We start from the raw sequence: 22,002 nt of genomic DNA, 5'->3' as shown, positions 1-22,002 counted from the left end.
GGACTATTATTCCGTCGAATGAAGCTGAAGTCAGTCCGCTTTCAAGAGGATATCTTAAATTATGATGAATACCTAGTCTGCTGAACACGTTTAGATATGTGTAGTTACTCGTCGATATTGATATTCTTACTTTGTGCACAAGTAGTAGCAGCAGCTGTAAAATTCAGTAGAAATACTGGAGAAAATCATAAGCATCTGAATTACAATATGTGCTCTATAAGATGAGCAGCTGCTACATGTCACTGGCTCTTTTCAGCCAGTGTTTTAATCTCCCTTTATTTTTACAAGGTTCACTGTGTTACTGATGAGCTGACTGATTCATTTGTTATGCATCAGTCCACTGTAAACAAAACCACCTCTGTCAGGACATTTAACTGGCAGCCTTGGAAAAATAACAAGGAACAGCACTGCTGCCTTTAACAACAGGAGTTGTTTGCTCTTGCTATTACACATCACATGTTGGAGAGAATAACGCACAGTACAGCAGTGTTATGTTGCCATCTGGTGGTGATTTATCTGCTGCATGAATAACATTGTGCATGCCTACCTCGTGCATGGTAAGGAGGTAGTTGAGGATACTCTGAAGCTCGTCCTCTTTGACCCCATGATCCTGGAATATAATTACACAGATCATTTCAAAATTGTTTCACAGGGATCACCTTGTTTTAATCTATATATACCCCCAATCCCAGACAGTACATGTAAGCCTATCACATTAGTACACATACACACTCGCTGTGGGAGAGGAGGTGTCTAATTAAGGAACCTAGGACTGGCAGTAAATTAAATGTAAATCCATGAATACTTTTCCAAACATGACCAAATATCATGGGGTACACCCACTGCTTTGTGAAGATATCACACAAGAAAATGAAGAATTCACAATCCCAAGTAATGTGAATGTGAATGTGAAACATGGAAGGACATTCATTGCTCATTTCACTCTAAGATGAAGAAATGAGGCATGACAGCATCAACATCAAGCAATGCAACAAGAAGTACTACAACCAGAAAGCACAGCCAATATTTATTTTTTCATCACGACATAAAAATCCCATTAATACATCCAATCTCTATGTTGTTCTAGACAGAGAAAAACATTGTTAAAGCAAGTAGAAATGGTCAGACATATTAAGATTTAAATTCATTCGTTCGTGCTTGCTTGTGAAGAATAAAATCTGTTCTTCCCTGATTCTAAATATTTTTTACACATGCCTGTTTAAATAACTTTTGCTTTATTCTTTATTATCCACGGTATCCACATATACATTATTAACAGCACAGACTACACTTCTCTAAAGTGAATCCGTTAAGGTCTTTTTTGATTACAGGGGGGGCTTGTCTGGCTTTTGGAATCATGGGACATGAACTTACCTTCATTATGAGCTGTTTGACAAACAGCAACAGAAAGGCTCGCAAAGACAGGATCTCCTTCTGGTTTGGCCTTGGACCATCTGAAAACCAAAAATAATGGCTGTTGATAGTAGCTAATGAATGAGCAACTGAGCAGGACTCAGAGGGTTAAGACAAGAAATTATTTGGATGATCATTTGCTTTTTATTGCACCTGATCTGAAGAGCTTGCAGTGAGAATGTGTGTTAGTGTACACATATACAGGAACTCTCACCTAGGCCTTTGGGGATGACTCCACTGCGGTCCTGTGGGTTGATAACCCAGTAGTAGTATTTCAGTGTATGCATGACCTGCAGTACAGTGCCCACCCTGCGAATGGCATTGTAGATGGTCACTGTGCTGATGAACTCTGTCGCCAGGTAAGTGTAGAGGGTAAGTTGCACCTGCAAAAGATAAAGCACACATGAAAACACACATCCATGCAAACTGGATAGTCTGAGTGGAATAATCCAGTTTTAGAGTGGCCTAGCTTTTTGCTCCTTGGAGAGAAAAGCGGAGGCTTCTAAGCCCATAAGGGCTGTAGGCAAGGCATTCTCATTTAACAACAGCCACTGAGTCACAGATGAAGGGATAACCTTGAACTCTAAGCTGAACTCTGGAAATACTGAAATACTGGAAATAAAAATGTAGGGCAGGAACATACAGATCAGGAGCAGGTGATAATGACTGTGCAGGTCTGTGTGAATGTGCATGTTTGTGTGCGCTAGCTGATCTTTGTGGTCTACCTACATATGCACATGGTGCTTATCTCCACTTTACAAAATGTAACCAAATGCAGAATAATGCGCTGCTGTGTAGGTGTGTGTGTGTATTCCTGTTACCTTGGCAGGGGCATAGATCCAGATGGCAGGGTTGAACAGAATGTGGTCACACAGCTGCTTGAGCAGCAAGATGCCATTCTGCAAGTTGCTAAGGTATCTGGAAAAGGCCAGAACAATGTCCAGGACGGGCCGCGTCACATGCACCTTGGAAGACTGGAGGCCACAGACAGAAAGTGCCACAATTTAAGGCAAAAAAAATGAGAAGATGATTTGTAAGTGAAAGGAGTCAGGACAGAAAAAAAGCAAGTAGAGAATGAGGTACAACATAGAAAGGGGAGGGAAAGGACACATGCAGAGAAAGATGAGGAGGAGCTCCCCTTCTGCTTAACAAGCACACAAGCCAGCTGTGACCTCTAAATACAGCTGAGGGGAAAACAAAGTCTGTCTCATATTAAGTGTTGGTGTGCGCCTGTGTTATGTGTGTTTGTGGTGTTGAGGGAATCAAGATCAGCCTTATTACTGTGCCGGGTTCATTATGAGTGCAGCTACTGGTACAGGAAGATGGCTCTCTTGTGTATTTCCTTGTCAGCTGAGGCAATTTGTGTTTGTCTCACCTTCTCCAAAGTGTAGCCGATGACGAGAAAGCCTTTGCAGGCCAGGACCTGCTCTTGCATGGCCACTGAGTTCTTCAAGAGCTCCATCACAAAGGATAGCAAAGTGCAGCTAAGAGGCACAGAGACAGACAGACAGTGACAAAGAGTTAGACAGTGACAGTAATATATGTAAGCTGCTGACAAGGCCCAGCCTATGAAGGGCACATCCTACATGAAATGTGACTGAATGAGGGTGTCGTGTCCCCATTGTGCTGGGAGGACAGATTCTAGTTAGCATCACCTTGAGGGCAGCAGATACAACAACACTGCAATTTATAAGTAAGACAGCTTCGTACCTTTTATGCTCAGCATTAAGTCAAAAGTTAAAAATAGAAAACATAATTTCGAACAGCTTTTAAACTTTTACAGCAGGCGTCTGTTTTGACAGTGGCAGCACTAAAGGTTTCACAAAAAAATTGCTGTATCACAGTCTGTAAATCGCACAGCTCAACTGGGTACTGATATTGTGAACTTTTTCAGCTTAACATAACATAACTTACTTTAGATGAGTAAAATTTCAGTTCACGATTAAGATCAAACTAATCATTTACCTGAGCATACAGTAAGGCTTAGCCCAGTATCATTTTAAAAAATAAAGTAAATAATGTCTCAAATACCTTAAAATTGTTTTGCCAATTCAATTTTCTGGATAACAAATAATAATCACATAATAATAAACTTAGATAACTGTTACAGGTTATTCCTAAGAACAAATATAGCAATGCAGCATAAATGGCCAGTTGTGCCAATTTAAAGTCACTGGACCAGCAGCCTTAATATTTACAATTTGTATGTTATACACTATCACAATGGCTCAAGGATAGGAATCCCAAACTACACACTAATCTGTGTGTGTGTGTGTGTGTGTGTGTGTGTGTGTATTGTTACCAGACAGAGGTGTCCAGCTCATGGCTGGAAGGCTGGCAATAATCCAGCTGTGCAAACAGTGGGAAGAGGACCTGCACACCTCCGATAGAGTGTATGCCACTCTGGACTGAGTGAGTCACCACAGCCTTCACATCCTATAGAAACAAACACACATATGGCCACATTCAACACATTTATGTACATGGTCACCATTTGTATATGGATCACACAGATATTTGCTCTAATAATCACTGTGGTGAGCACTAAATTCGCTCTGTGAGTTAACATTATTTGAAAGGAGCTGGATGGTCATAAAGTCACAAGCAAACAAAATGCTAAGGCCTTACAGTTTGCTTTTTATCAGGTCCAAACAAGTTGCATCTATGACCCTTTACGTGCAATCTAAGCTTAAACCATGGTTTTGCCATTGGCAACATGTTGTTGCGGCTTTCATAATAAATTCAGTTTGCAGAGATGCTCATATCTGAGAGGGTGAACACAATTCAGGAGCACAACTCCAAGTCCTAAACCTCAGCATTTCTATAGCTTTGTTTCTTTTGTTGACTAATGATGTAAAAAAATTAAATATTTTCTTTGAATGTCTGATAATCTGCTGAATGAGTTGGTGTCTGTGTTGTTTGTTGTGACACCAACAGTGGCTTGGCAAAAGTTGTCCCCTCTCTATAGGATTGGATTTTTGAGCATGGCATAGCAAAGCTGAAAATATAGGTCACACAGTCATTCATATTTCACATTGTGTGAGTACGTGCATGTGTGTGGTGGAGGGTGCATAGATTTGTATGGCAGCAAAAGCTTCCCTCACAAAGGAAACAAAGCATTTCCTTTGATGAGAGGGCATGAGAGAAAACTCAATTAGCGCTTGAGAGAAGAAAACTCAAATGTGAGTGAAGAAACACTATCGTGTGTTGTTTGTGTGGTATGGGTGTATGTATTTCTATCCAGCATATGGAAAATTTCAACAAAGGTCACCTCTGACTTCTAACATGAAAAATGCACAACTACTGGTACATAGTTCCAAATTAAGTCTCAGCCACTGAGAAAGCCAATTCCACAATTAGAGCACAAGAAAGGCACTTTTCAGCAGCTGCAGCAGTCTGGCTAGCTCAACACATTTGCCCCTCTGCCCTCATGAGGCTATTAAAATGAAAAGATGCCAACTGGGCCACTTTCATCATTGTGGTGGAAGAAAGAAAGAGTAAAGATTGGTACATATGGCACAGTGGGAGGGAAGGAGCAGACGTACAGGTGGTAAATGAAACTGCACTGACGCTGCTTTAATGATGGTGCAGCATTGCTTAAAGTTAAGTAATGGCAATCCAAGCAATATCAACTCCAACTCCAAGGGGAATGGCTCTCACATGCTATACGAGCAAAATGTTACATTAAAGGGATCCTACCTGCAGCATGAGTGCATGGGGTGAATGGACGAAAATGGAGGCGTTGTCCTTCGGGGAGGACTCAAGGCAGAGCTGAGCATCTGTGGCGCGAGGGTTATATGTGAAGGCAATACTAGAGGACAGCTTGCCATCATACAGTAAGGTCTTATGATGCTCCGCAAACAGCAGGTCACTCTCAGCCTTGTACTTGAATGTGCCCTGGGCAGGAAGACATGGAAGAGGAGAGAGAGATTTAATAGAAGAGAACACACAAGCTCATTTACACTTCTTATCAGCAACTAAAGAAAATGAAAAGATATTAAAATTAAAAAATTAAAAATCATGACAGACTTCAGCTGTATAAAAGTAATTTCAATTATTATAATGCATTCATCATGTGCGTGTGTTAACCGTTAAATGTTATCATTACTCAGACATCTCAGGTGTTGTGCTTTCCCACCTGGTAACCTGGACCCAGCTGATAAATGGCCAGGATCTGAGCAGCACTGAGAGCCTCTCCAAACAGGTAAACTGCCCCCATCTGTCCACAGAACACACGGTTGGCATCTGCCGTCTCTGACGATCCCAGGAAACACTTGTCAAATGTCTGCAGCAGGGGGGATGCACAGGGAGACATTAGAGGCAGGATTTGAAGAAACAAGAAAGGAAAAAAAAACATGAAAATACATGAAAAGAAGGAAGGAAAGGAGGAAGGGCCGAAAGAAGGACGGAAGAAAGGAAGGAAGGAAGATAAAGAAGACCAAAAATAGCAAGGAAGAACAGAGGGAAAAGGCACATTCATGTTAACACTTAACAGCTATAAATGGCCACAGCCTCAAACTATAAGCATACTGTAGCCAGCAGGATAATGTTCCATCTTCCTTGCATCGTGGTCAGTGAGGCACAGGCAGAAGTGTTGAGAGTGATGAGCCCATGTCTCAATCAAGTAGCTAATTTGCTTCCTGACATACTGACACATCTGGAGGATTATTCCACACTGTGGAGGCATTTGCATTCCCAAATAAAATTTCATTTAAGAACCTCACATCTCAGCATGACAGAAAGTAATCCTGGGGACTGTGAGAGAGTTCATACGGTGATGTGTGTGAGGCGCAGGCTGCATATGTAGTCATTTTCCACTGTGCTATCTACGCTAAAAGATGGAGAGAACAGTTTCACACCCAATCCCGCTGACAGCAAAGACTAAGAACAGATGTATCTGAGAGTGAGGAGGGCATGAAAAGGAGGCTTGCTTTTCAGTTGTGGTGCACACTCCTGCAGCAATATGTGGTTTTCAGAACTGATATTTGACAGAAAACCTGTATGTGAATACACATCTCCAACCCCAGTGAAAGGGTATATATAATGATTTTAACAATTTTTTAATCAGCCTTTGTCTAAAAATATAACAGGAACTTGTGGTGCCCCCTACGTACTGATTTTCAAGTACATTTGCAAACGTCCAACAATTTTTTTCAGATTGTTGCTACTCACGTCGCTGGTGTTGACAAACCAGGCGATGTCGCCAAAGGAAGCCAGTTCCCCGTTCACATAGCAGCTAATTTCACTGTTTTTCCAGCGGTTGTAGATGTGAACAAGAGTCACCATGTACCACTGCAACAAGAAGAAGAAGCAGTCACTCACACTTGAAACTGCCACAGTACACATGGAGCATCAATCCCACACACTACAAGATATCAATAAGCAAGCTTTCGGTTCCAAGCAACTCAATTAGCCTGATTCCATCACGTTTGAGGACTCAGTCCCCTCAAGCTACAATCACACCTACTTTGGTTTCTAGTTTTCTCCTCAGCCTTAACAACCAGTGAAATGGGTTACTACTGTTTCCACAGTGAAATAGGTTAGTGTGGTTACCTCTGGACATGGAAGAGCATGTATTAAAAATAGGGTGAAAAATCAACTAAAATGAGTTCTCCGAGTCCTCATGAGGTTTGCTGAGGTAAGGTGGTGCCTTCATGCCCAGGGGAAGAAGGAGGAAGTTTCAAATTGTTCACAAGCAAAGGCTCTCTCTGACTGCAATGGTCTTCAGTGTGTACTGTGCCTGGAGGGGACTGAGGGGTATTGGATAATCCTTCTCTCCCATCGCTCTCGTTCCTCCTTCTTCTAGTTTTGCTTTTCCCCAGAGTCAGGTGAGATGTGACAGTTCTTTCTTAGAGCAAGGTCTAGATTCATTGTGCATGCACATGGGTGTCTGTGTGTGCTCGTGCATGTGACTAATAATGTGTGTGTGCTGACATATGATTTTCAGTTTCAATCATCTATTTACAGAGACATTTCCAGGATTTGTCTTCGTGTGGTATTTGGTTTGCCTGGGTAACCAAACCAAAGCCAGTATTCTGCTTTGTTTTTGTTCCTTTCGTACCTTCTGTGGTTTGAAGTCGTACTTTACACAGTGCTGGAATCCTTTCCCCTTGGATTTTAATGAGGTCACTATCAAACAGCCGCCCACAAAGTGTGCAGAGTAACCTAGGCCTTTACTGGTGCGGAAACTGAAAAGAAACGAAGGGAAAGTACAAACACACAGCTTTAGTTTCTGCTTGAGGCTGCTCACTTTCATGCAGACTACGTTCAAGGGCAACATGGGTTATAACGTCCAATGCATCATATAAACATTTTAAAGGGTCTCAAAAGGATAAAGATAGCAAACAATAATTTTTCAACTTCACAGACTCTTCCCATCATTCTCTGTGTCCCCATGAGATGGGGCCCCTGCATGTGATTTAGTGAATTAATCTCTTTTTAAAAAGGGCACAGGGCTGAAGGGGAGCCTTTATTACAGATTCTCTCAAGCAGCTCTCGTCGGTTTTCACAGAAGCCCTAACAGATCCCTGTTGTATAAATTAGATTTTTGACAGAAATTAATTTTTGGTTGAAAATAAGATGATTACAAGGCTTGATTTGTCTGCTCCTCAGAGAGGAAGCAAAGGATGAGGAGACAGGAAAAGAGGAGGGGGGGGGCAACCGTTTTTCATCTGTGAGGCTGCACTTGTGCAGTACAGCTTTGAGCTTCAGAATAAAAGAATAAAATTATATTGTTCCTATGTTACCTACCAGTACAAGTAAGGCTTGTCTTTGTCTACGTTGATGTTGTTGAGAGGATCCATGCGCAGCCACGTGTGGAATGTAAACCCATTCTGGTATGGCCATTTTGCTATGGGAGGCAGAGCTATAGCCTGTTAGGAGAAAAATGACAGACGGAAACAGCATGACACTGAGATGTGGATCCTGGCCACGTGTGTGATGAAAGGATGCAACGAGCCTTTTAAAATTAACAAAAACTAATTAACTAGTATAGTAGGTCAGTCATGCCACTATCCTACAAAAAGAGTTTAGGCAAACGAATATGAGGCAAACACAGGCCCTGAGGAGAAACTGGAAATCTATTGCTCAAAATGCTTCTCTGTATGTGTGTGTGTGTGTGCCTGCCTGCCTGCGCGCTCACAGGCCTCCCCATCTCATTAGCAGGGTAACATAGGAAGACTTTGCACTTTTCAAACTAACAGAATTCAGACGAACCAAATCAGACGGAGCATCAAGCGGGGCATATATTTACAATAAATGACTAATCAAAGAGTCATTGTGATATATTAAGGTGTGAGAAAATCATCCTGAAATGAACATAGTGGCATGCTACAGCATGCTCTGTGGCAGGAAGAGGAACAGTGCAACTTTAATGAGTGTGGTAAAGCATGCACTTATGAGCCGAACAATGCTTTTGTAAAGTTTCATCACATTTAACACTAAAAATGGAGAGGGTCCTTTACTTAAAAAGAAGTACTAAAGAAGTACCTAAAAATGTAGATGAAGCTTCTTTTTGATATTTAAAAATGATCTTGACAAGCTCTTATCCCATAAAGCATATTTTGCTGTGTTTCATCCAATAACACCGGTCATATGCCATCCACCCAACCAAGACCTAATAAAAAGGTTGTGTGTTACTTAACCTAACATTTTATGTAAATCTGCAAAAAGACAACAGAGAGAGAGAGGCACACAAGAGCGCTGCCTAATTTTCCATGACACTAATGACAAGGAACAAGTAGGCAGAGGTTTTGAATGAACTAATGAGGAGGAAAGCTACAACCACAGTCCTCAGAGCACGATTTGAATAGTGCAAAGCTGAACCGCCCCAATATGAGTAATTTTGAAGAGCACATTTATACACACATACCGTTTCATCAGAAAGCATGCTATCAAACACAGCTCCATTTGTTCATTGTTTACAACATTTCAGGAGGAGTGCAATAGCCTTTGAGGGTGGAGGAGAGCTGTAATGGCAGACTGGGAAATAACTAAGAGAAAGCGTAACGCTTATCAATGAGACAAAAATTACATGGGTCAGTGAATGGCTGGCTCAACGGAAAGCAGCTTAGAAAACATGTATTATGAAAGGGATTCAAGAGAGATCACCATGTAGTATCTGATGTCCTGTCTTTCTCCCTCTCATTAGTACATTTTAATAAAACAGTCTTTATAAGCTGAGGGGAAAAAAGGACTTTTTGTAAATTTTGGGAGAGAGTCATGGTGGGGTTCCACATTCAGGTAGTTATTTTAGTTTGTGGTGCACTGGCAGACACTGTGGCACTGTACTCACGGCTGCATTTTTCCCTGGAAAGCTGAAGAAGGAGTCAGGACCGTTTCTGTGAGCCATGTACTTCAGCACTGACAAAAGCTTCACTGCATGACGAGGCTGAGGAAAAACAGACAGAACAGAACACACAGGGATAATTTTAGACAACTGATGGTGTTGCTGATGGAATACACACGAAAAAAACCATATGAACCTTAGTTACACATTTACAGTTCATGCATGCAGCCACAAATGATTAAAAGCAGCTACAACTTTGTTTCTGCTTGTTCTAAGTTTACCTCTCAGACTTATTAGACTTTGACACCCAAAGAGATTTACAAAGCTGAAGACTTTCTTCATAGTCTCAATGATCACATTGAACATGCATTACATACTGCAAAGTACACCTTTACACACATTCAAAATGTCACTCAGAATTTTTATAATTGGAGTTAGATCAATGTAAATGATAAAAAAAAAAAAATCATAGTTTTTTCAACAAGGTTGTAGTGTGTAGTGTTCAGTACCATAGTACTTTATAGTTAAAGTTTTGCACTCATCCCATCCACACTGTCACCCCGGATATTTCACACAAAAACAAAACACAGAGCAGTGGCAAGAGTTGCTCAAAAGTGGTAGAGCGAGGTGAAATTTAGAAGCATAAAATCAACCTGCCCTATTTCCTTGACAACTTGATTAGTGTCAGTGATCAGTGGGTTACTTTCTTTCTCTTCCTCGTTTCACCTGTCTCTCCTTCTGTGCCACTGGTTCTACCTGGATGTAGGAAGTTGTCTTCTGTGAATATATTATACATCGTAAGTTCACTGTGGCAATTCTCTTATAGGCGCCTTCAGCTCAGGCCATCTATCTTAATGTTGCACAACTGTGCAAAGTCGTTTGGCTCACACTGTTTGAATGTTGTAGTAAATATAGACTAAAAAAAAAAAAATTAAATTTAGAACTTGTGTGTCATCTCATGCACCACCTAATATCAATAATGTAGTGCTGCTCTGGATCTAAGACCACTGTAGAGTAGAAGTCTGGTTTCACATGATTTATCTTGTCTGTGATGAGGGCATTGGCCTGTGGGACGGCTGCAGTTGAAGTGCTGCTAGCACATTCCTCATGCAGGTCCCAGACGACCGAGACAGATTGCCGTGGCATGACTCTGACTCACCCACTGGCCTTCCACCCCTTGCAGCTTGCTGAAGAAGAGCTTCAGCTCTTTTACTGTGATGCTGTAGCTGGCAAGCACACCCAACATGTCCACAAGTAGGTCTGCAAGACAGACACACAGCAGAGGGCAGGGATTAAACACAGAAACATGCAGAGCTAAACAGAAAGACTGATTAGATACAGAAATCTACTCTAAAAGTGAAAGGAAGCTCCAAGTGAACGCAGTTTGCCAAAAAAAAACTTTAAGGATAGAATCCTTCATGAGGTGTAGTATTTCTCATGTTACTATTTTTAAAAAATATCCATCGTCACAAATATTTCAATCTTATCTAGTGTCTTATTTTTATAATCTGTGATGTTGCAGTGATGCCACAGCTACCAGAACATATCTAAAAGTAAAGTAGGGTGAGCAGCAAGATAAAAAAAACAGGAGACTTAAAATAGAGAGGACACTGGAGGTCCCAGCTACTGCGCAGCCTCTTTCATTAGTTATTAGTGACTAATAATGAGGCATAGTATGACAGATCTATGACTAGTGTGTGCATGCACTACTCTTGGTTTAACCCTGCAAATATACGGATAAGTGGCAGTTATATTTGGCAGGTCTTTTTCCACATAAGTATCAAAGCTCAGCTGTTTGGTTCTGTACTCCACAATTTTTATTTCAGTCTATGAGGAGAGGAAGAGTCTAAAAAAAGAGATTAACATATGAAGCATTTTAATACTGTAAACGTCAATCAAATAAAAAAAAAAGTTACACGCTTATGAATGCCTTTATGAACAAGTTAACAGACAATGATTTGTAGTGTGGTGAATATTATTCTAACTATTACTTTCAGCTACCTAGTTACTGCTGGGCTATATCATCCTTGCTTGACTGAACAAACCCTCTAGGCCGGCGCTGTTCTAGCTGGAAAAGTTCACTGAGCCGAACACTGTAGGATTAATTCGTACTAATTTGCAGATGGGCAACAGACTAGACTGAGATTCGGGAGAGACTGTACAGGCTGATTGAGTCCTTACTCAGTGTAATATGTAAATCTGATTCTGATAATAAATGTAAAACAGTGTACGTAACACTAGAGGATGAAACCATGTGGTTGGTGTATTAAAAGAAATGTAGAATCAGTTATTTTATTTGTGATACTCCACTGATTCATGAAGTTTGAATTCATGTTTTTGTTTTCTCCTCCTCCACACAGAGGTCAAAGCTCCCCTGGTGATGGGGATTCAATGACTTGTCTTGGTCAAGCACAGTTCAGCAGTCCCTGCTGTCATGGGGGATCGGAGCTGGATAGCCGTTTTTACTGCTACACAAACCAGCCGCTTTTAACTTTTAAAAAACAAAATGAAAATAAAAGGCTTAAGATGAGTTGAATATTCCTACAATGTGGTAACATTGGAAAAAATGCTGTGCCCTATGCCTCCATTGAAAAGTAAATAAAGACAACAGTTTATAGGTATGGCTCTCAGTACCTGCGATCATGCTGTCAGTGGTGGATATACGCTGGAGCACCAGCTGGATGAGCTCCACATCAGTGCACGCCTGCAGGTTGCGGACACTCTTCTTAAGAATGGCTGTGAAGATGCTCCAGACCTCGGCCTGACAGGTGGGCTCACACTTGTCCAACAGCTCCACCATGCACACGATGCTCTCCGGCTCCTGGATGATGAAGTTCATCTCCAGGTCAAACTGGCCGCCGACCAGCTGGAGGACAGATACAAAAAGAGGTAAGGGAATAGGGAAGAGGGAAGAGAGCAGGGGTGAGACAAGGGATAGAAAGGGTTGGGTGTCAGTCAGTCATCATGTAAAAAGAAGTTAGCAACAAACAAGATATACATGTGTGCATCACATTATTATGTGTGTGCACGCTCCTAAACAGATGATTAATCGTGCATCCAGAGCTGCTGTTAGCCAAATGGATTAAAGGTCAAGGGAGAAACTCGGGTCTCTGTCAGTTTATCTGTATGTCTGTTTGTCTGTTGGTGCACTGTGCTGTTTACATCTAGCCTGAAGACACTGTGATAAACCCAGAGCAAAAAAACAAAAAAAAAATCAAACAAGTAGCCATGTCAGTGAAACTAAGCTAGACATTCAGACAGACACAAACAGTGAGAAGTGTATTTAGAGGTCTTTTGTTCCTGTAGGAGGGCCTGGAATACTAACAGCATCTGACACAGCCTGGCAGACACAGCCTGGCAGACACAGACCTGGATTGAAATTAATTTTCCCTTATGGTATTCAACAGAATGCATACAGTGATACAGTCAGAGTGGTGCAAATCTCATCCTGACATCTATATTGGACAACAGTGGCTACCCGTAGGTACTGTTTTCATTTTACTCATGTTTTATACCCAGGAATGCGTTGCACTGTGTGTTGTGGGGACACATCTTCTTTTACAGTCAAAGACACAGCATTTTATTCATTTCGAAAAAAAAAGAAAGCAAATGCATCTCACCATGTTAGTCTGCCTCAGCACTGATCTCCAGCTTAAGCCTGATCAGGGGGCGGTGAGATAGAATGCCTGTCTTACTGCAAAGGAGTGATGTTCTTTGTGTGTGGAAATAAATTGTATAGGCCATAAATGTCATAATTTGTCACTTCTTAATAGTTGTGATGACATTTTTATTATTGAACCCTGCCTAATAGAAAAAGATAAGGAAAATAACAATGCTGACATCAAATTAATATTGTGAGTAAGACTGTCATGTTTAGAATCAAGGAGGTGTGACTAGACAAAAAAAAAAAAGAAAGTGTGATGGTTGTACTTGGCTGTTAGACAGGCTGGGTGTGAAAACAATATGATTTGGGTGCAGGGAATGGAAACTGTCCCATTAAAATGAGTGAGGTGGGATTAACTCTGTGTGTGAGTGTTAAGTACAAGATAGGGAAGGGTTAGCTGGGGTAACGCTGCTGCAACAACATCCTTAAAGACGAGATAAAATGACAATAACACTGACACACACCTCACCTATTGTCCCTTTAACCTCATCTTACAGATATCTATTTATTCTTCCATGTCAAGTATCAACATTAGAGTAATGATGCTATCAATCACCTTTGCTCAAAACCAAAGAATACACAAGTCCCATTTCCTTTATCCTTCACCTTTATATAGTATAGTTTTAAGATGCAACATTAAAAGATTTTTTACATGTATATACTTTTGTCATAGTAATGTGCCAAAACGTATTAAACAGGTCATATTACCTTTTCAATTAATTGACTGTTTAGTCTATAAATGTAACGAATATTTAGTCCCCAGAGCCAAATTTCATTTAAGGACAGCCCAGTAGTGCAGGGCTAAAAGATAATTCTTATACAAGGGAAAGCTACATATCTATATCTTGATGAACTGTAGGTGTAAAAGCAGAAAATTCTCATACAGGAGAAGCCAGAATCAGGGAATGTTGGTTATTTTTGCTTGATAAATGACTGACTGATATACCGTTTTATCACTGACTACAGTGTTTGACAGCAAAACAGCTCCTAAAAAATATTTGATTCTCTAAGAGGTTTGTTTACATTTTTCATGTTTTAGTCCGCATAAAAAAAAAGCCTTTGATTTGAGATGAAGTAAAGAGTTAGTTCTACCAAATCACTTGGTTAAATGCAGTGCTGTGGTATGAATAGCGCAAAAAAAATTCCAGTCATCTCTGTTGTACTGGGGGAGAAGGGACAGAAATCTCAGCTGTTATTAAAACAAAACTATCGACATTGGTCAGATCCCAATAGAAGTATGCGGAAAAAATATTTAATAAATAAATATTTAATAATAAAATGCAAAGGACTCCAGTGGAGGAAATTATTTCAGTTAAAACATCTAGTAGCCACCTGTGAAGCCAACAAGCCAGTGTTAAAATAAAACATTTATAATAACACATGCATGCAGTTAATTCCCCACTGTCTCCTCCCCCTTTTTTTGTCTCTTAGCAAGTCACTGATAAATCACACAGCCATCTACAGAGTGGAGTGTACTAACTTTGCAGCAAATGCCCCCGATTGCAGCCAGGCCTGCCATTAATGGATGCTGGGTGCTGCTTTGCCACAGTAACAGTTGATTTATGAGCCTGACACCAAACTCGAGTCATCCATCCATCAGTCAGTTGACCAAGGAGACCGAGAACAAATAGAGGATAGAGACAGAGTGCCACACTGCAGTGACATACACCTAGCAGTGTGGCACACATGCAAGGATAACAGGACTGATTTAGAACCCAATTTGTCACTCTCTACAAGGCTTAAGATGAACTGAACAATTACCTTGCCAGTTTATCTCATTGTGTGCGGTACGGTTTGTAGAGAGTCAATTTTAACTGCCCCACTCTGTGTATGACTCAACTGTGGCCATACTAATTCCTATTAAGGCTAAAACGATGAGATTCTGTTGACAGACAAAAAAAAAGTATCAGTGGTTATTTTTAAAATAAAGCAAAAACTTTTAATGGGCACTGATCAATATTCTATAAAATAATCATAACTGACAGTTTGATAACAAAAACTAATTGTTAGACCCAACCCAAGCATTAATGATTCAAAATTCTTTATTGGCTACTTTTCCTGATTATCTCTGAGGTTTGGACTGTTGGTCCAACTAAACAAGACATTTGATGACGTCACATCTGATGTTTTATAGATCAGTTAGCTGCAATTGTTACTGGCAGCTGGAGGCTCTGGAAGACAGACAGCAGAGCTGAGTAGAGACAAGAAATTCACAACAATAATGCAACCATGGTGGTAAATTACTGGTGTGTGCGTGTTATTTGATGACTAAAAGACAAATATAGACCTGTGAAGTCTGACACTATCTGTCTCTACAGAATGCGTTGGCTCTCAACATCAGTTAGTCTTTTAGAAGTCTGTGTGACAAGAAATATCTGTCTGTAAATCACAAGAAGATAATTCCAAAAGCTCTGAATCTGACAAGTCCAGTTTGAGTGGCTGATAATGATTTGTTTTTCTGATTTTTGCCTTTGACATGCCAAAAACAGAATTTTCCAAATATTTACAGAGTGATCAAACAAAACTACTAACGGTGAATGTTTTACCTGACAAGTAAAGGTAAAATAAAAGGTAAAATACAGAGAGCCAAGACCCAGAAGTATGATTTCTTTAAGGTATACCTGCTAGAGTTCCTTCAGCAGCGCGTTTTACAAAAGAAATCAGCTTGTAGACAGGAATGAAATGTCATATTCAAATGCACATTATCTCATAGCAACACTCTGTTCTAAACCTGAAATCAATGTAGTGCTTGCCACCTTTACCAATCGTGCCAACTGACTCTAAGTATAGCCCTACTACTGGTATCAAACCGCACAGCAGCTGGTTATCTCTGTGTTTGCACTGGGTGTATACAATATAGTAATGATCAGTAGCCCTTCATGAACTGTCATATTTTGAACCTTGATGTAAATTAAAAATAAAATGCTATTTCCTATAGCTGTGTGAGAACATTCAGTGTGTCTATTGGTGCATGGCAAACAGGTTTACAATATTTCAATTTCTTAGACTGCTCAATTCAATCATTTACATATAGCTCTATTTTAGGAACAGGTGTGGAGGGCTGCCAGCTCCAGCCTCAGCTACAGCCAAGGAGAGCTCTGCGACTAAAGCTGCCATAAAGCCAGTGTCTTTATGGCAGCTAGACACCAGATCCCTGGCTGGGTAACCTAGCCTGGCTGTTCTCCCCTGAGGCCTGCCTGAATTAATCATGGCTGAGCAGACAAGCAGCCACTGGGCCGTAACACAAAGTCCAAACAGGCCTCTATGGTCTCCACGGAGAACAACATAGGACGATGGCAGGGCTAAATGGTGTGCCAGAACCAGTATTCATATCTACTGCCTGAGCTTAACTTGAGCTTACTTGGTGCAATGATGACAGCAGGACTCTGGAAGGCTGAGATTTGAAATCCAATGTCAGCAATGACAACGTCTGATATGAAGCTAATATTTGTACCACATTCACCCTAATTAGAACAAAAAGTGTCGACAGTATGCACTGGCTGCAAAATAGAGTTCCAAAATAATTGTTGTCACAGTCATTACGTTTCCATTCACCTGTTTAATGCACATTTTCAACTGGGACTTCAAAAACTGAGTGAAAGTGCAAGAAATTAAAAAGAATGACCAAATATATAATAATTTTACGCTTAGCTGAGGCAGAAATGGCAGTATACTGAAAAAGACAAGTTGCAGTAAAACCAGACCAAACCTGATTTTTTTCTCTGCAACCACGGGATGGACTGCTTTAAAATTTTGTGCACATATTCATGGTCCACAGTGGATAAAGCCCTCTGACTTTGGTGAACTCTTGACTTTTCTGCTAGTGCCACCAGCAAGTTGACATTTGTGGTTTTGAGCGAAATGTCTCTGAGTTTTCCAAAAGCGTTGGGTGATGGCCGGATGGACGAACATTAAAACATTTCCAGCTGACTACTTTCTTACTGTTTCAAGTCACGTCACCGTCATTTTTTTTTTTTTTTAACTTTATAACTATAACCTTTAACCGGATGAAGGATTTCAGTCATGGAAAGTCTGGATCTTCAGTCATCAGAGAAACAAGCAGCAAACAGCCCCCTCCTGCCATCCTGTGTCCACCCAAGAGCGTCAGAGAAACATGTTAAATGTTAAACTGATTTTTAACATGGAACTGCTTTATTCGGTGTTGTTACCAGTTGTAATTATTGGGTCCACTGGTGACCTCTGCAGATAAATCTCTTGTCTCTATAAAAAGCTCTTTATGTCAGCTTGACCCCTCATCCTGAGCACGCCGTGCTCTGTGTTTAGTGCTAAACAGCAAATGTTAGCAATGTCATGACCATGGTAAACATGAATGAAGATTTACTAAAAGAGCAGAGCTATTTGAGGTCTGAGTTAACTGACTTCGAAATCATTACAGAAAGCCATGAGATGCTGAAAATGAGAGAAATCAACAAATTGTGGTCATTTTGTACCAAAGGGGAGGAAACTACGTACTCAGTGAAAATTAATAGGCAGAAACACTGATGCTGTCAAGCCATGGCTACAGGGTGATGAGCATGTCTCTGTTCAATGTGTGTGTGTATCCATGTTGATATTCATCTTTCAGTTCTCCCCCTAATGAAAATGCAATTAATTTTATGGGTGAAATCATTTGAACATAAAGTAATTTGCCTGAATGAGAAAACAACAGAAACAGACAACAGACGAATGCCCGTGGAAAATCTGCGCTCACGTCTAGCCTGCCTCTAGTTTTTCAGATGGCTTACATCATGTTTTCAATTGCTCTGGACAAACAGAATCCATTACATATATCACTCGATATCATTTGTCAGTCTGGATGTGTAAGACATGGGCCAAGTCTAGGGGAAGATCTGATCTGTCTAATGTTTGACTGATCCTATTGTACAACCAGCAATATGTATTTCTCTAAAACGTGGTGTGTTGCGATTGCTCAGGATTGGAAAAAAATATGCAAATGTCATTTTTAAAGGCCTAGTTCAATTTGCCCTCCACAAGAGGGCTTTAAATACCAGTTTTTGTGTGATAAAAATCCAGCTTGACAAGAGTTTTTGAACCATTTTAATATAAATCAAGGCAGCAAAATACTCAACAAATAGGATGTCAGAGTAACCATGCTTTCACCACGCACCACTGGCCTACTTTTTCAACAGCTCTCTTCGCTGGATCTCTTTTAACAAGCTATCTTGTCAAACCAAAGCAGTTTAGCTTATTCTTCCACAAGAGCCCCCCCCTCCCTTCACAACACCCAGACTGAAGCATTCATCACTGTGACCCAAAACATGATTCGTGATATGACAACATCTTATAATCCTGCACTATTCACTGCTGATGAACACTCTCATTTCCAACATACTGATGTGAGATGCTGAAATGGCTCCAGCAGATAGGGCGGTCAACCAAATAATCTGTCCAACTCAAATCCCTGCAGAGCCAGCAGTGATATGGTGCAATGAGCTTCTGATGGAGAAGATGAGGGGAAATAGTGAAGCAAGGTCTTACAGTGAAAATGAGGCACTTTACTTGAAGGGGCTTGTGGTGCATTCTAAAAAGGTTTTTAACACCATAAAAAAAATGCATGCATTTTACAAAAGTATATCAGGCTCTGATTATAATGCATTCATACATCAGGTGAAGTGGTACCAACGATTAGACTGCATGCATGCAAGATGCAATACATGTTGGGAATCCGTCTGCCGCCGTGTTTAGTATTCAGTTTAACAAATCCTGTATTGTTCCTGTGTTCCTCTCAGCATCTCTGTTGCTTACTTTTAGCCATTTCCAGTAAAGACATTTTAATATGTGACAGCAGGAAAAGCAAAAGTGTAAACAATAAAGACAAATGAATTTCAAAGCATACATCAGTTAAAGGCATCAGTCTAAGTTATCTAAGCTAATTTATGGTCCTGTACTGTGAAATGAAATCAGGAGAATATTAAGAAAACATTAATCACATTTTTGTCAAAATATGACTAATTATAAGAAGTTCAAGTACACAGTGAAATTGCTCTGCTTTCAACCAAGGAGAAGAGCCAGTTCTACTGCAATATGGCTTTTTATTATTGCTTATTTTGTTAAAAAATATTCACAATTCACAACAACCTACCTACATCCTGCCCAGAGGATGAGCCTGCCACTCTACATTTGTCAAAGCAGGAGTGGTAGGTAAAGTGGAGACAATTATGTATGCAGTGACCATGGAAAACACTGATTCAATGATCACAGCTCACTCGAACATTTTTAATTGACTCACTCACTTCATATATAACAAGTTGTTATTCCAAATCCACTTTATGAATATTTCATAGTGCCATCAAATACTCTCCTTGTGTTTGATGGGACAGTAACATTGAGATTATTGAATGAGTGGTGACTATTCAGATCTGATTTCTAAAGTATTCTTGGGTTTTTAATCCTTATTATTAAATTTCACAGTTTTAAATTAGAAGATTGATCATCTCACAGCATTGGACCCATTTTCTCTCATCAGTGCCACAATGCTCCTCCTTATAAAAACAAGCGATGACAGAGAGGTACAGTAGGTGGAGAGAGATATTTAAATAGCTGTATTTCTAAGAATATCTTCAGAAGGATAACCTGCCAAGTTTTTGTTTTAAACAATGGCTGGCAGTCATTTTTACACCACATTAACCATGATGATGCTTAGGCAGCAGTCTGATCAACACATAACTTCCCTTGCTGTTCCATTCATTGCCAAAGGACACAGGTTTGCTGAAAAGAGTACGTAACACGTATGGATAGAATTGGCCAGCCTATGCTGTTTTAGATTAAATTGAATTCTTTCATGTAATCACAACATCTTTAATGCTGTAGCATGCACTGCTACTGCACTGTATGATGGGAGAAGCAAAGCCCCATAACAAGAAAAAGGAAAGCAACTACATAATTAGGAACTATGATACATTTTCATCCAAATGTAAGCCAGAGGATTTAGATTACATCAACGATTATGACAGCATCCATTCTTCTAGAGCCAGGCTGTTCCATCCTTCTATTTCACTTGCTGACAGTGTAAGGTGTGATGGAATTACAACTGTGTCAGCATTTCTCTATAAGCTCCCTACTTATTATGCTACCATCCTCCCTCCAAAACATAACTTTATAATTTCCCAAAAACTGTAAATGCACTGCACTAACAAGGAAGAGGAATCAGTCCAGGAGAAGGGGGAAGAATGTGTTGTATAGCAGCAGTTTGCCATGTATTCATCTCACAGGAATCAGATGTGGTTCAGTAGACACATGCACAAACATAAATACATGCACTAGTATGACGTGAGAGGCTGCTCTTGACCTTTTTCCCACATTAAGCCATAAGTCGCAGCAAAGCAAATACATATGGAGGTGTATAACAGACCTCTTGAGCACTAGCACTGTCTATCTGGCAATCTAGCGTAAGCTGCAGGGTGGATGCTATTGTCAACAGAAGGAAAAGGCTTGTCAGGAAATGATCCTCGTTAGAGTCCAGGCTTTAGGGCAATTTTTTTTTTTAGTTTTCCAGAAATACTTTGACCGACTGAAGTCATCTGCTTCTGGAATGAGATGTTTAAAATTAAAACAATTCTCAAACATGATCTATTGACTATGTGGTGTTCTACTTGAGGAAATCTTTATGTGGTCTCTGCCTGGAATCAGTTATTCAGTATTAACAAAATTCATGCTGAAGAACACGTTTGCTCTGTCACTGTGAGGCGACTACCAGAAAGAAGACATGGTAAGAGTTGATTTGATCATGAGGTAAACAAAGAATTTCATTGTTTGATAAAGCAACGCCTCTGATTTTAGCTCGCATAGCAGCAGTAAATAGCAAGGTTGACTCTGGAGCAGCATGTTAAAAATAGAAGCTGGATCAGGGAGTTGAAGAAGGAAAAAGATAAACATTAGTGAGGAATTCCAGCCTGCCTTGATACATGGAGGAGTGAAATAAGAATTTCAACATGAAGGACCCACCCTTGATTAGCTCACTTCAACTTAAAGTTGGACTGTTAAGTTTCAGATGTAAACAATCTGTTCTGTTCACATTCAACAATTTGTAACAAAAATCATGGTATGCAAAAAATATATATATATTTTCTCTACAGTTGCTGCCACTATCTGCACCTGACAAAAACCCATGTATCACCTTACCAATATGCATGTGCATCCTTACAGGACCTCAGAGCACAAAATACAAGCAAAGTAAAGCACAGAGCACCATCATCACCATCTCTTGCAGTGACTGAAATTCCAGTAACACATATGGGAGGACTGAACAAATAAGGAGTACAACAAGTCAAAGTGACAATCAACAGTATAAGATCCTTAATGTGATGCCAATATACCAGCTGATCTGAGAAATCTGTGTACTGTTGTACGCGGCATTATAATGGTAAAAGGTGATGGGTAATGACAGCTCAGGACAGGTCTAACTTTAGGTTCAGGTGTTTGTTTGCTGACCTCCTCATTTAGTAAAAAATGTTCATATTTGGCTTCATAGCCAACACAAAGTATGGGCTATGAACCACATGATTTTATAACTCATATACATCAGCAAAACAAAATGTATAAAAAAATATCAAAGTCATAAAGAAAGCTATTAAACTTTTATAAAGTCATGAATGCACCCATTGTTCAAAGCAGGCCA

The 22,002-nt window shown here is 40.2% G+C and overlaps 1 protein-coding gene across 3 annotated transcripts in view; it reads right to left on the bottom strand.

Moving 5' to 3' along the window:
- lrba (LPS responsive beige-like anchor protein) overlaps positions 1 to 22,002 on the bottom strand; it is a 190,035-nt gene that overhangs the window by 153,617 nt on the left and 14,416 nt on the right. For all 3 annotated transcript variants that reach the window (XM_041035968.1, XM_041035969.1, XM_041035970.1), the window contains exons 2-15: positions 12,335 to 12,566; positions 10,860 to 10,960; positions 9,707 to 9,802; positions 8,164 to 8,285; positions 7,475 to 7,601; positions 6,586 to 6,705; positions 5,552 to 5,698; positions 5,113 to 5,310; positions 3,716 to 3,849; positions 2,789 to 2,897; positions 2,235 to 2,387; positions 1,628 to 1,796; positions 1,375 to 1,454; positions 548 to 610 (exon numbers count right to left, since the gene is read on the bottom strand). In XM_041035968.1, coding sequence (XP_040891902.1) covers positions 548 to 610; positions 1,375 to 1,454; positions 1,628 to 1,796; positions 2,235 to 2,387; positions 2,789 to 2,897; positions 3,716 to 3,849; positions 5,113 to 5,310; positions 5,552 to 5,698; positions 6,586 to 6,705; positions 7,475 to 7,601; positions 8,164 to 8,285; positions 9,707 to 9,802; positions 10,860 to 10,960; positions 12,335 to 12,566 — 1,851 coding nt within the window. The remainder of the gene's footprint in view (positions 1 to 547; positions 611 to 1,374; positions 1,455 to 1,627; positions 1,797 to 2,234; positions 2,388 to 2,788; positions 2,898 to 3,715; positions 3,850 to 5,112; positions 5,311 to 5,551; positions 5,699 to 6,585; positions 6,706 to 7,474; positions 7,602 to 8,163; positions 8,286 to 9,706; positions 9,803 to 10,859; positions 10,961 to 12,334; positions 12,567 to 22,002) is intronic.

Source organism: Toxotes jaculatrix, chromosome 4 (assembly GCF_017976425.1).
Source record: "Toxotes jaculatrix isolate fToxJac2 chromosome 4, fToxJac2.pri, whole genome shotgun sequence".
Taxonomy (NCBI): domain Eukaryota; kingdom Metazoa; phylum Chordata; class Actinopteri; family Toxotidae; genus Toxotes; species Toxotes jaculatrix.
The sequence above is the reverse complement of the archived record's forward strand: the minus strand, read 5'-3'. Positions and strand labels throughout refer to the sequence as shown.